Source organism: Sus scrofa, chromosome 5 (assembly GCF_000003025.6).
Source record: "Sus scrofa isolate TJ Tabasco breed Duroc chromosome 5, Sscrofa11.1, whole genome shotgun sequence".
Classification (NCBI taxonomy): Eukaryota; Metazoa; Chordata; class Mammalia; order Artiodactyla; family Suidae; genus Sus; species Sus scrofa.
The window spans coordinates 47,293,019-47,308,068 of record NC_010447.5 but is presented as its reverse complement, the minus strand read 5'-3'; the positions used below and the strand labels follow the sequence as shown (position 1 = coordinate 47,308,068).

At 37.4% G+C, this 15,050-nt stretch overlaps 1 protein-coding gene across 2 annotated transcripts in view; it reads right to left on the bottom strand.

Annotated features, from left to right (window-relative positions):
• The window catches only part of ITPR2 (inositol 1,4,5-trisphosphate receptor type 2), a 529,759-nt gene that overhangs the window by 157,613 nt on the left and 357,096 nt on the right, over nt 1-15,050 (bottom strand). For both annotated transcript variants that reach the window (XM_021092919.1, XM_021092920.1), the window contains 4 exons: nt 12,581-12,689; nt 10,527-10,714; nt 5,155-5,338; nt 3,818-4,074 (listed from right to left, as the gene is read on the bottom strand). In XM_021092919.1, the coding sequence (XP_020948578.1) occupies nt 3,818-4,074; nt 5,155-5,338; nt 10,527-10,714; nt 12,581-12,689 (738 nt within the window). The remainder of the gene's footprint in view (nt 1-3,817; nt 4,075-5,154; nt 5,339-10,526; nt 10,715-12,580; nt 12,690-15,050) is intronic.

Sequence of the window (15,050 nt, the reverse complement as noted above, 5' to 3'; positions counted from 1 at the left end):
GAGGGAGGCTTGGAAGCACCTATTAGTATTTTCAGTTAACATATGACTACAGAGAAGGTCACTGCACATTTCTTATAATAGCCAAAACTAGAAACCATACTATATCCACAATGTGACTGATTTAATAAATAACTATGCATCCATCCAAAGACTGCAACATATCAAAGTTATGAAAATGAGGTACTTCAATACGTACTGATATAAATATAATCTAGTAATAAATAATTTAGTAAGAAGATATTTTACTAAATGAAAAATATAAGTGGAGGAGTATTACATTGTGTGTGTGTGTGTTTTAAAGGTTTACATGTACAGATCAATATACTTAAATGTATGTAAAAATTTCTGGAAGGAAACACAACCTGTTAAGAATAATTTCTTTCAAGGAGTAAACCTGATGAAAGGGTAAGTAAAGAGAGAAACTTATTTTTTATTTTAATTTATTACTTATTGTTATTTATTTAATTTACTTATTTGAATTCATTTTTTTCTGTCAGTTTGTGGTTTTTCCTAATTTTTTTTTTGAATTAAGGGTTGTCATTTATTTCCATTTTTAAGGTATAAAATCTGTGAAAAGGGATGCAAAATTAAGAGGTAAAAATACTAGAGAAGTATAATAGATATGAAGCTATAAATGATCAGTTTTGGATTTTTTTTCTTCCAGTGTTTACTAGGACTAAGTTCTTTATGTGAAATAGGTATAACACCTTATAAATTCTGGATATACACTATTTTTCAGATACTTGGAATCCTAAATAAATTCTTTTTTTTTTTTCCCACTGTACAGCAAGGGGGTCAGGTTATCCTTACATGTATACATTACAATTACATTTTTCCCCCACCCTTTCTTCTGTTGCAACATGAGTATCTAGACATAGTTCTCAATGCTATTCAGCAGGATCTCCTTGTAAATCTATTCTAGGTTGTGTCTGATAAGCCCAAGCTCCCGATCCCTCCCACTCCCTCCCCCTCCCATCAGGCAACCACAAGTCTCTTCTCCAAGTCCATGATATGGCAAGATGTACATAAAATGTACAACCTCTACCATTCTTAAGTGTACACAGTTCATAATGTTGGGCTACCATCTCTATCATCCATTTCTAGAGCTCTTTTCATCTTACAAAACTGAAACCCTACAGCTATTAACAGCTCACCAATCTCCCTTTCCCTAGCCCCTGACAACTACTTTCTGTCTCCATGACTTTGACTACTCTAAGTATCTCATACACATAGAATCACACAGTATTTGTCTTTTTGTGACTGACTTAATCCACTGAGCATAATGTCTCAAAGTTCATCCATGTTGTAGCACACGTTGGAATTTCCTTCCTTTTTAAGGCTTTATCATAGTATTCCATTTTACTTATATGCCCCTTTTTGTCTATCCATTCATCCATCAATCAAGGGACATGAGTTGCTTCTATACATTAGCTATTGCGAGTAATTCTATCACTTATTCTTATTAAAACACAACTCTTTTATAAGTAGCATTTTTCAAATTGTTTGATCCCACATTCCTGTCAGTAAAATATCTACTTCCCACACAGACAGACCCACATGGGTCAGAATAAGCACATGGGCACATATCCAGCATCTTCCTTCCAGAGGTAAAGCCCCTGACCGTTGCCTGATGGCAGCTTTGCAGCAGCCCTCTCCTAGATGAAGTGAGGTGGCCCACAAGACTCATGGCTTCTGCCATTCATTAATTCCTGAGGGTTTCATCTCCCTGGAGGATATTCAATCCAATCTAAAATGATCTACCATATCTCACCAATTCAGAATTCTTGCACTCTGGGTGCTTGCTAGAGAACACAACTTCAAATTCTGCTGTCTCTCTAAACTGGATATGTGCTCTTACAAATAATCTTATCTTACACGTGGTTTTGTCATGGTGACATAAGAAGTATGTAGGAATTATGCCCCAAACAGGGGGGCCAAAATTCCTGGACACCCCTAAGTTCATCTATTTGACAAAGGAAAATGTACCAAAAAAGATGGAAGACCAGGATTATAGTCATTTACAAAGATATCCAACCTTCATTGTTATAAAAAACCTCTTCTGCACAAAAATCAATGGAGTTAGGACATTCTCTCACACTACATACACACAAAAAAATTCAAAATGGCTTAAAAACTTAAATATAAGACATGATACCATAAAACTTCTAAATGAGAACATAGATAAAACCTTCTGACAAAAATCATAGCAATATTTTCTTAGGTCAGTCTCCCAAGGTAAAAGAAATAAAAGCAAAAATAAATGGGATCTAATCAATTTTTTAAGTTTTCTTTTTCACAGAGAAGGAAACCATCAAAAAAATGAAAAGACAACCTATGGAATGGGAGAAAATATTTGCAAATGATACAACTGGCAAGAGCTTAATTTCCAAAACATACAGACAACTCAATAAGAGAAAAACAAACAACCCAATCAAAAAATGGGCAGAAGACCTAAATAGACATTTCTCCAAAGACAACATCCAGATGACCAATAGGCACATGAAAAGATGTTCAACACTATTAATTATTAGAGAAATACAAATCAAAACTACAATGAAGTTATCACCTCACGCTGGTCAGAATGGCCATCATTAACATGTCTACAAATAAATTCTAGATAGGATGTAGAGAAAAGAAAACACTCTTATACTGTTGGTGGGAATGTAAATTAGTACAGCCACTATGGAAAAGAGTATGGAAGGCCCCCTGCAAAACTAAAAATAGAGTTACTATATGATTTAGCAATCCTCCTTCTGGGCACATACTCAGAAAAGACGAAAACTCTAATTTGAAAAGATAACATGCACCCCAATGTTCACAGCAGCACTATGGAAGCAAACTAAATGTCCATTCAATAAATAAATGCATAAAGAAGATGTGGTGTATACACTGGAATATTACTCAGTCATAAAAAATAATGAATTAGTCCAATAAGCAGCAACATAGATAGACCTAGAGATTATCATACTAAGTGAAGTAAGGCAGATTGAGAAAACAAATATCATATGATACCACTTATATGTGGAATCTAAAAAAATGATACAAATGAACTTATTTACAAAATCAGAAACAGACTTGAAGATTTCAAAAACAAATTTATGATTACCAAAGGGGAAGGGGGTAAGAGGATAGGGTAAATTGGGAGTATGGGATTAACAGATACATGCTACCATATAAAATGGATAAACAACAAGGATTTGATGCATAGTGCAGGGAAATAGGTTCATTACCTCTTAACAACCTTTAATGGAAAAGAACTTTTAAAAAGAATATATACACACATATATATATGAGTCGTTTTACTGTACTCCTGAAACTAACATATAATTCTGAATCAACTATATTTCAAAAGCAAAAACAAAAAACAAAAAAACAAAACAAAAAAAACCTCTTCTATATTAACTCTGTTTCTAATAAAGACCTAGAAACATACTCTGTATCCTCAGTCAAGAAATATGAACTGAGCTGGAAATGGTGAAAGCCCTCATAGTCCTATAAAACCATGAAAGGTACAGATGAAGCAAAGGTGACTTTACACAACAAATTCCAGAGTTCTAGGACTAGGTAACACCCTCTGAAGCTGAAAAGATGGGAGGTGAGGATGCCAAGGATGATACTGTGAGAGCCTGATTTTTTTTTCCTGCATAAAGGAGTTTCCCTCTCTTTTTCTTCATTTAGATATCAAAGTTTCTCCCTATTTCAGAAGAGAACTCTTGCTTTTATTGTCTCCCCAAGACTACTTCCTAGTTTTATTTGAATTTAATTACGTACCCTCATAGGCTGTATGCTCAGCTTTCACACAAAACAGAACCAATACCTGCAGTTCCCGGTTGTGATTCTCACAAAGTAACTGAAGGAATCTCAGAATCGGCTGCATGATGGTGATGGCAGGACTCATGGTTACTTCCTCTGCAGACTTTTCCTCTGTGTTTCCTGCTTCTGATCCCATGTACATGATGTCTATTTCTGGATCCATTTCTCTTCTGTACACATAGTATGCTTTGGATGTTGCCGAAGAAGCTTCTGTTAATTGCCCTTTCATTCCCTCTTTTAAATGTAATGATGAATCTCTTACTGAAAATAAAGCAGTATTCTTATATGTATGAACTAAAATAAGACAATCAGGAGTTTCCGTCACGGCTCAGTGGTTAACGAATCTGACTAGGGACCATGAGGTTTCGGGTTCGATCCCTGGCCTTGCTCAGTAGGTTAAGGATCTGGCATTGCTGTTACTGTGGCATAGGCTGGTGGCTACAACTCCAATTAGATCCCTTGCCTGAGAACCTCCATATGCCACGGGTGTGGCCCTATAAAGACAGAAGACAAAAAAAAAAAAATTAAAAAATTAAATTTGCACTGGGATAGTAAAAAAAAAGATCTGAATGCTTAGGCAGTTTTAGAAAGGCTCAATCTTTCTGATAAATATAAAATTTCAGAGTCCTTGAATACAAGAAGGTGGGAAAAGAGGGTGAACTTTAAAATGTTAATACTTTTGTGATTTGTATTAACTACACCCATAACTTTGTTATTACACCAAGAATCTCATGTCAAATTTAGTGCTATAATTTCTATTCTTACAGTGTTAAGTTTTGTGAACATTCAGAAGGTTTGGACAGTTGCTTTTTTTTTCTTTAAATTTTTTTTTTTTAAGGGCTGCACCTGCAGCATATGGAGGTTCCCAAGCTAGGGGTCAAATTGGAGCTGTAGCAGCTGGCCTACACCATAGCCGAAGCAATGCCAGATCCAAGCCACATCTGAGACCTACACGACAGCTCATGGCAATGCCAGATCCTTAACCTACTGAGCAAGGCCAGGGATCGAGTCTGTGTCCTCATGGATACAAGTCAGATTCATTTCCACTGAGCCACAACAGGAATTCCTGGGCAGTTGTTCTTTACCATGAATTCCATCATGAAATCAAACTTTGTCATGTCACTAGTTGCTTTGTGCTTATAACCCTTGTTTGAAGTTGGTCCTACAGAGCTATTTCAAGGTCAGCCCATAACCACAATAACTCAAGGATGGAGTTCCATATTTAGAGGCATAGCTAGGATAATTAGACTAAAATAAGTGAGAAGACAATGTGAGGTCTAAAAATTGTGTTACCCTCTTTTTTCTCACTCTGTACTTCCCAATACTCAATGATTTCTTTACCTCTCATTCGTGGGCCAGATGTCATCAACTCATTGTCATCATCCCTTTTTTTGTTACCTAAGTCTATGGTATTAACTGTCACTGTTGATCTTATCTCTTTCTGAGCAGCCTTCATTCGGTCATAGAGAACTTTGAAGAATTTTTCTGACTTTTTTTGTTCATGCAACTGCTGGTAGAAAGAATACTGCAAGAAAACACATTTTAAGATATCAATACCCAACATTAGAAAAATAGTGTTTTCATATTTGAAATAAACATAAGCATTATGGATAAAAGCCCACATTTAATGTGCTGCCCATCATTATTTCATAAATTGACAGCTTTGCTAGTTTCTGGTACTATTTACTATGTACTAATAACAGTTTGTATTTGCCTAGCACTTTCCACCAAAACCCAGCATAACTTCATGTGGTTTAATTCATATTTATTGATTATTTGTTTTAAAATTTTACAAGGGCATTGTAAGGCATTGTATGCAAAGAGTCCCTTAATTTTTATATTGTTATAAAGTCATGTGTTCATTCAACTTATATTTATCAAGGACCTACTATGTTCCAGACACCATGCTATGAAGAACAAACAGGAAAAACAACCACAATCTCTTTCCTAATGACTATGTAATTTAGCATGGAAAACAACCACTAATCCGACGATCATTCTGTGTACTTGAGAGTTTACAAAGTTATTTTTCTCTTTGTTGAAATTACAGTACATTTATTTATTTATTTAATTTTTTTTTTTTTTGTCTTTTTGCTATTTCTTTGGGCCGCTCTTGTGGCATATGGAGGTTCCCAGGCTAGGGGTCAAATCGGAGCTGTAGCCACTGGCCTACGCCAGAGACACAGCAACGCAGGATCCGAGCCGCGTCTGCAACCTACACCACAGCTCACGGCAATGCCGGATCATTAACCCACTGAGCAAGGGCAGGGACCGAACCCGCAACCTCATGGTTCCTAGTCGGATTCGTTAACCACTGCGCCACGACGGGAACTCCTGAAATTACAGTACATTTAATCGAGCATGTGTTACCATGGCAGCCTCACTCACAGGAGCCCACTGATAAGGAAGCACTAAGTTCTTTTGGTACTTATTAGCCTCATGGCTTTGCATAGGGTGTAGGACAAGCCCACCACCCAATGCATAAAACGAATTCTGTAGAGTAAATAATGATATAGAAAGGATTCAACATCCAAAGTATGAACACCCAATTTTGAACCTTGAGCATATCTGCCCTAATCATTGTCTGCTTAGTGACTTTGGGAAGTATCCAGAAAAGGCAGGAGATGAGAAAGGTGATATACTCTCCAGAAGACAGGATTCGCACTGGATGAGAAACTGTAAGTTATTATGACTAAAGCCATGGGATCAACACAACACAAAGATGAGAAATAAGGTAAAAAATTAATAGAGATAGTAATTCAAGTAACTGCACTAATAAAAAGAGAATTATATAACCTTGATGAGAAAAAATGTGAAGAAAACATTTGAAAAAATAATGACTTCCAGATCAAGTAGAATAGACAATAATCCAATAAATCTAAGCAGCCAATCTGGGGGAGTTTGGCTCCTGCAGATAGACTTCCCTGAAAGAATGCCTGAAACCATGACTCATAGGTCCTGGGACCTAGGAGGGGAGACTCTAATGGCCTCAGGGCTTGAAATGGATGTTGTCCTTCCATTCTGATATGGGCAATGTATAGTCGCTAAGTGTTTTATGAAGTCTTAAAAGTCAGCCTCAGACCTGCGAGGAGGAAGCTCTAAGCAGAGGGCTAGCAGCAACTCAAGGAAGCAGGCCAAAAAGCCACAGTAACCATAGCAACCACAGTGAAACAGTCAAGCTGGTTCTGTTAATTCAAAGGATAAATGCGGCATTCAGAGACATCCATGGTCCCATAAATTAAACTGATGCTTGAACCCTAATATTTTCAATATAATGGGGTTAGAAGGTGGAAGGGAATTCCTATATATTAATGAGGAAGTTATAGAACTCTGTGGTTCTATTAAAACAAAGTTTTATAATTTATGATGTTCCTTGACATATATTATATCTCATTGATTCTTTCCATACAACTGTGACAAACAGAGAGTCTTCTTGTTTCCATTTTACAGATCAGTAAAATAAGGTTTGGTGAATGTAAATGACTTACCCTGTATCATATCAGCAGTAAGTGGTAGAGTGAGGATTTAAATCTAGATTCTCTGACACTAAATCACTACATTTATAAAATAACACTTTAAGCTCAAAATAACAGATTATTTACATAGACTACACTGTTTAAAACCAAGGTTCTACAAAGCTAACCAAACGATTTTAATAAACAGTACTTTTTTTATATATGCATATAATCTCAACAAGAAGCCTAATGACATCTCTCATAAAAGAGCTGGGTTTTGATTAGGAAACCACCTCCATAAGCTTCAGGGTTTAAGGGGAAAACTCTAAGGTTTTTTTTTGGAGGGAAGCCAAGGGTGACAGATACAGATCTATGTGACAGAGGAAAGATTTTCTTCCAAGGATGAGGTGTATGTTGGGGTGGGGGAATAGAAATGAGAAGACAGGGAAGAGAAATGAAGTGAGGAACCAGCAAGATGGATAAAACCTGGCGTCATGCAGGGTGATCAACCAGTGAAACTTTCCGGGAGTGAGGAGGCAGAAGGATATTTGAGACAGGAGATGTTTATAGTCGTTAAGAGCACAGGCTCTGGAGCCAGACAGCATGAGTTTCAATCCTAGCTTGATCTCTAACTAGCTATATGAGTTTAGGGATATTCCAGATTCTTCTTTGGAAAGATGAGATAAGACACAAGTCACCTCACTGATTGTTTTGAGGATTAACCAAGTTAAAACACAGAAAGCATGAAGGACAGTGCCTGGTATTTAGGAGGTATTATTTTCATTGTTGCTATTATTAGCATGCAATTTGAAGTTGTAATATAACCACCTCCTCTCTCGTCCCCCTCAATCAATCTTTAATGAAGTATATTGAACATATAAGTTGATCATGATAGAAACGAAGGAAGAGAATCAGATTTCTGTCTCAGTACTACAGAAGCTAGGCGGCCAGACAATCCATGAACTAAGAAAGCAAGACACTGGAGGCCAAGGAGACTGTGAGAATGTAATTCCCCTCCCCATCCCCAGATATTGGCAGAAGTCTTAAAGAGAAGGATTTAGACTGCTTGGAAGCAAGAAACATAAACAGAGAAGAGCCCCAAGAAACTTGGGAGATGTCATGGTCGAAGAGTTAAGTAGAGGGAGTTCCCGCTGGGGCTCAGTGGAAGCAAACCCAACTAGCATCCATGAGGATTCAGATTCGAGCCCTGGCCTCCCTCAGTGCATTAAGATCTGGTGTTGCCGTGAGCTAGCTGTGATGCAGGTTGCAGAAGAGGCTCAGATCCCATGCCTCATCCAATTCAATCCCTAGCCAGGGAACTTCCATATGCTGTAGGTACAGCCCTAAAGAGCAAAAAAAAAAAAAAAAAAAAAAAAAAAGAGAGCGAGAGAGAGGAAGAAGAGCTTTCAAAGGAGGTAACAAGAAATGGCAGGAGGTTGGAAGAGAGGAGGGTGGTATCCCAAGACCTAAGTTGAAAAGGTTTCAAAAAGAAAGAAAAAGTTATGAGTGACAGCTACTGAAACATCCATAAAAAAAGACTGAAAGTGAAAGGGGTGTAGGGAACAACCTGTCAGGAATTTAAGAGTGGAATGTGTAGCTTCTGATAGAAGCTGGCTTAGCCTCCACAATACGAGGACATAAATAAATGTAGGGAGTACAGAGGGTGAAAAATGCTCTCATCTGGTGACCCTCAGTGGCCCAGAACAGGAATCTAGAAAGTACTGTCATCTCAAGGATTGCTTCTATCTAAAAACATCCCCTAAAACCTTCACTCCTATCTGGAGAGTCTAGCCTAAACATTGTGTAGTTGCCTAGATAATTTCTGTAGAAAGTCCCAGCTGGGAGTTCCCTTGTGGCTCAGGATATGAGGTAAGGATATGGTGTTGTCACTGCTGTGGCTCTGGTTACAGCTGTTCCATCCCTGGCTCGGGAACTTCCACAAGTTGTGGGTGTGGTCAAAAATAAATGAAAAAAAAAAGGAAAGTCTCAGCTGAATATCTGGTTGTAGAAGACAAGACAATTTCCAAGAAAACCCACTCAGATCCCTTCACCACCCCCTTTCCCACCTTTGCTAAGAGCAATCTGGGCTCCAGCTTTATTACCATGAGACTTTTCAAGATTTGTTTTTTAATAGAGAAGTATCAGTGTTTGGGGGGTTGTTTTTTGCTCACTGTGACAATCGCCGTTCACAAAGACTTTATTCCTAAAGCCATGTGCTGTTGGATAGACCAATGTTGTTCACTGTATTTGATGGATCAATAAAGAAAAACATCCAATTAATCAGATGTGGCTTGTATATCTCCCCTCCATGCATAGGGGAAATGGATTCTGGAATTTCCAGTTACTCATACGCATTGTTTCCTTCCTGACCAAGGCAAACCTAGAAGTGCCAGGCTCATGGGCAGCAGGGCTGGGAAGATGTTACTGCGCTCTGGGGATACTTCCCTGCTCTTGAGATCACCCCCGAGCTCTGCCTTTGGGTTGGGGGCGGGGAGAGTCCAGGGGCAACCTGGCAGGAGTTTCAGAGTGAAACGTCTGCCTTCTGGAAACAGCGGTCTGATCCTGTGTGCAAGTGAGTGAGCTGCTCTCTGGAGCGGAGCACTGAATAGATAGATGAACGATGGCTTTCAACTCTCCCCTCCTGAGCTGAATGAGCAAACAGAAAGAAAAAAGAAAAAAATGTTTCTTTTCTTCCCATAGCAATGAAAGCTTCACCTGGGCTGAGGCAGCAGTGAAATGGGCATTGGGAGATTTGAGGAAACAAGGAAAGATAGCTGTTCTAAATTCTAAACAGGTATCTGAGAGGGGGTGAGCTGAGATGGGTGGTGAATGTTATCAAAAGCTATTTTAATGCTATATCCTGTGAGGAGTGTATACATCTTATCTCATTTAATTAATGTATTTAATTCCTGTCCTTTTACACTGAATTCTTAGATGAGTCAAAGTGCTGTTCTAATCTGCCGAAAGTCAGCCTGAGATTTCCCTAAGCAAACCAGAATTTTTGGTACCAAGTTAGAAAGGATGCTTTGAAGGAAGGTTCTGCTTCACTGAATAATTCCTGAAGCTCTCTAGTTTCTACAGCAAATCAAATAAATTTATAAGGAAAATATGATACAAGGTTGCTGGGTTTTGGGGGGAAGATCATCATGCGAAGCTTAGAGAAAAAAAAAAATCACTTTCCCTAGGTTTCTATGACAAGTCAATAAGAAATACAAAATAACAGAATGTAACAACCGGTCATGATGGTAAAGCAAGTACCTGAGTTTGTGTATTTCCTCCTTCAAGCAAGGCAATGCCAAGTAAAATGCCTTCTGAAAAAATTCTGTCATTTTTGGTGTTTACTATAACATCGATGACAAGTTCAGATGCACCTTCTTTATCCAGTAGACACTGAATATCTGACATGGATATCCCCATCTTATCTGAATCTTGTCCAGAAAAGCTTCCTGTGATTAAAAAAAAAATCAATAAATACACCTTTGTCAAAAGGCAAAATTAATTCTAACATTCAAATCCATTGTTTTATGAACCCAAAATTGTACAAAGGTTTTTAATAGTGCTTTCCCCTTATTTTTCCAGTTTTATTGAACTACAATTGATATATAACATTACTTAAGCTGAAGGTGTACAACATAATTATTTGATATATGTATTGCAATACGATCACTACCTTAAGATGAGTTAACATGGATCATCTCATAAAGGCAATGGCTTTCCTTGTGAGGAGAATGTTTAGGATCCATTCTGTTAGCAACTTTCAAATATGCGATACACTATTGCCAACTATGGTCATCATGCTGTATGTTACACCCCTGGGATTTATTTATTTTAGAACTGGAAGTTTGTTCCTTTTGACCAGTTTTACTTAATTTCCCTACTCCACACTCCTTGCCTCTGGCAACCACAAATCTGATCTCTGTTTCTGTGAGTTTGATGTTTTTACTTATTTATTTCATGAGTGCCCAGTATTTTATTTATTTATTTGCCATTTTAATGATTTTTATTTTTTCCATTATAGCTCATTTCCAGTGTTCTGTCCATTTTCTACTGTATAGCAAAGTGACCCAGTCATATATACATATGTACATTCTTTTTCTCACATTATCCACCTCTATCATGCCTCCATCATGAGACTAGATGTAGTTCCCAGTGATATACAGAAGGATCTCATTGCTTATCCACTCCAAAGGCAATAGTTTGCATCTGTTAACCCCAGATTCCCAGTCCTTGGATGGTAGTTTGGTGTTTTCAGATTACATATACAAGTGAGAGCATATAGTATTCACCATTCTCTGCCTGACTTATTTCAATTAGCATAATGCCCTTGAAGTCCGAGTTGTCACAGATGGCAGGATTTTTTATTCTTTTTGCTACACTTGATAATGCTTCTTTTTTGTTGTTGTTTTTTGTTTTTATTTAGGGCCGCACTGGCGGCATATGGAGGTTCCCAGGCCAGGAGTCCAATTGGAGCTGTAGCCAATGGCCTATGCCACAGCCGCCGCCACAGCAACATGAGCACTGAGCTGTGTCTTCGACCTACACCACAGCGCACGGCAATGCCAATCCTTAACCCATTGAGTAGGGCCAGGGATTGAACCTGCATCCTCATGGATACAGTTGGGTTCATTACCGCTAAGCCACAACAGTAATTTCAAAAATACTTCCTTAAAAAAAATTTTTTTTTATTTCTTGATAATTTGCTTCTTGATTAATTGATTGAAGTATAGTTGATTTTCAATGCTGTCTTAATTTCTGCTGTACAGAAAAGTGATTCATGCTTTTAAAAACATTCTTTTCCATTACGATTTATCATAGGACATCAAATATAGTTCTCTGTGATATGCAGTAGAACCTTGTTATTTATCCATTCTATACATAAGAGCTTACATCTGCTAACCCCAACCTCCCACTCTATCCCTTCCCCAACTCCTTCCCCTTAGGCAACCACATGTCTGTTCTCCTTATCCGTGAGTATAGATAATAGCGCTCTTTAAATGATTTTTTAATGGCCATGACCACAGCATATGAAAGTTCTCCGGCCAGGGACTGAAGCTGAGTCTCAGCTGTGACTTACGCCACAGCTGCTGCAACATCAGATCCTTTAACCCAGTGCATGGTGCTGGGAATCAAACTCTCGCCTCTACAGCCACCACCACAGCTGCTGCAGTTGAATTCTTAACTCACTGTGACACAGCAGGAACTCCTAAATGAATTTTTTATATTTGTCCTATTTTAAGTAAAACACTAGAGTAACACTGGCAGGCAGATATGTTATAAAAATCCAAAAATGAGAGAAAGATGGTAAATCTTGCCTCCTCCTTGTGCAGATTTGCAGTAGGTTCCAGAGAGATGTCCGTTCATACAGACTGCATAATCACCTTTAAAGTATCTATTCAGGAGTATTTTTCTTAATGTGTTACCCTAATAAAAAGGATAAGAAAAATGTTAGTTATCATTTCTTTTTCTAGTAAAAGAAAAAAACTAATACATTAAAGTGCCACCCAAAATGCATTTTATCAACAACATTGAGACACTGAAAAACTAATTTTATACTGAAAAATATTTTCTGATGCAAAAATTTGCAAATATTTCCCATGAAAATAATATTTTTTCTTCTCCCAGAAATAAAGAATAAAATACAGTATTTTCAATAGAATGTACTAGGAAAATCACAAACACTATAAATTCAAAATTTCTTCAAAAAAAAAAAGCTGAGGGTTCCAATGTTGGTAAGGGTAATTATAGTGCCTAAAGAAAACACAGATTAATAAATCCCTAAAAACTAGAAAGTAAAAGCCTTAGTTAGAGGGGCTCACTGAAAAGAGCTAGAAAAGTGCTAGGGATACAGCAAGTGCTCAAAAAATTAAACTTGATCAGAGAGAATTATATTTAAACTCCAAGAGCTTTATTCAGAAGACAGTGGGTAAAAGATAGTGTATAAAACATGTAATTCAAAAATTCCTGTCTTTCAATTTTATATTGATTACAAGCCATTTTTAAAATAATACATTTTACAATATAGTCAGTTGTTTATACACAGAAATATAGTTAATTCCAAATCTTCCATTTTATTCGTTATGATTTTAATAGACAAAAGTAATTTTTAAGGTATTATTTAAAGACTATTCATTTAAACTATTTAAATTTACATCACACATCTACCAAGGTAAGGAAACTGTGGTCCAAGAGTTTATGCAATTGGCTACAGATTCTGTGGGTAACAGGTGGTAGAGTAAGACCTAAACTCAACTTTTTTAAAAAAAAAAGTTCTGTGTATTTTTCATTGAAGTATAGTTGATTTGCATTGTTGTGTTAGTTTCAGATCTACAGCAAAGTGATTCAGTTACACACACCACACACATACAATTTTTCAGATTCTTTTCCCCTAGAGGTTATTGCTAAATATTGAGTATAGTTCCCTATGCAATACAGTAGGTCCTGTTGCTTATCTATTTTATATACAGTAGTGTGTATCTGTTAATCTCATCCTCCTAATTTATCCCTACCCACTTCTCTCCTTTGGTAACCACACGTTTGTTTTCTATGAGTGTAGTTTTATTTTGTAAATAAGTTTATTTGTAACATTTTTTTAAAAAATTCCACATAGAAGCAATATTGTATGATATTTGTCTTTTCTCTGTCTGGCTTACTTAGTATGATAATCTCTAGGTCCATCTATGTGGCTGCAAATGGCACTATTTCATTCTTTTTTATGGCTGAGTAACATTCCATTGCATATATGTACCGTATCTTCTTTATCCAATCATCTGTTGATGGACATTTAGGTTGCTTCTACGTCTTGACTACTATAAATAGTGCTTCAGTGAACAATGGGGTGCATATATGTTTTTGAATTATATTTTTCTCTGGATATAGAACACAACTCTTGATAGTGACATTCAGGCATGTGCCCGTGCTGTGCAGCATGCCCCCTCCATAGCTTGCTTCCCTTTTATTCTGTGACAGGTGGCTTTCATGGCTCCTCCTCTCTGTTATGCTTGGTTGTCCTTGTTTCTCCAGCCCTTCAGGTTTTGTCCTCATTTCTCCCCTCCTCAGCTTCCCTCTCCCTGTCAGCAAATTCATCTAATCCTTGCTTGCACTATCACCCATGCGGGTCTCACTGCCAAATGTGCTTCCTCTGGCCTTGACCTTGTTCTCCTAAACCTCTCCTCCTGTTTCCATTTACGTTTTCTTATCTACATCTGGAGGTTCTACTGGCATCTCAAACTCAGGTTTGAAGAACAGAATACTGCTTCTCTCTTAAACCTGTTTTTCTCTCAAATTGAAGAAATTCAATTGATTTTTCAAGGAGATCACACCATTCTGGTCTTTTAGGCTCCAGACTTAAGGGATCATCTATTATTTCCCCAACTTGACAATGATTTGTGAAATCCCACCTATTCTATGTCTTCAACTGTAGCTTCTAATAGGGTCTCCACACATTATATTCTAACTAAAATGAACTACATGATGATCCCTCAACCACGGTTTTCTAATGATTCTTCAACCAGTTTTCTAAGTCTTTCTCTTTGCTCACATCATGTTTTTAGTCTGAAAAGCTCTCCTTCCATCTTATGGACATGGCCTATCTTTCCTTTTCACTCTACAAATATTCACTAGGTATCAACTGTGTTTTAGGAACTATCCTAAGTGAATAAGATAAAACCCTCCCCTGAAAAAATTGACAATAAGGTCAGTGCCCTAACAGAGATGTATTCTAGGCCCTAGGGAAGTGCTTAACAGGAAACTGCTGATTCGGAAGAGGTTTTACATGGTATACCT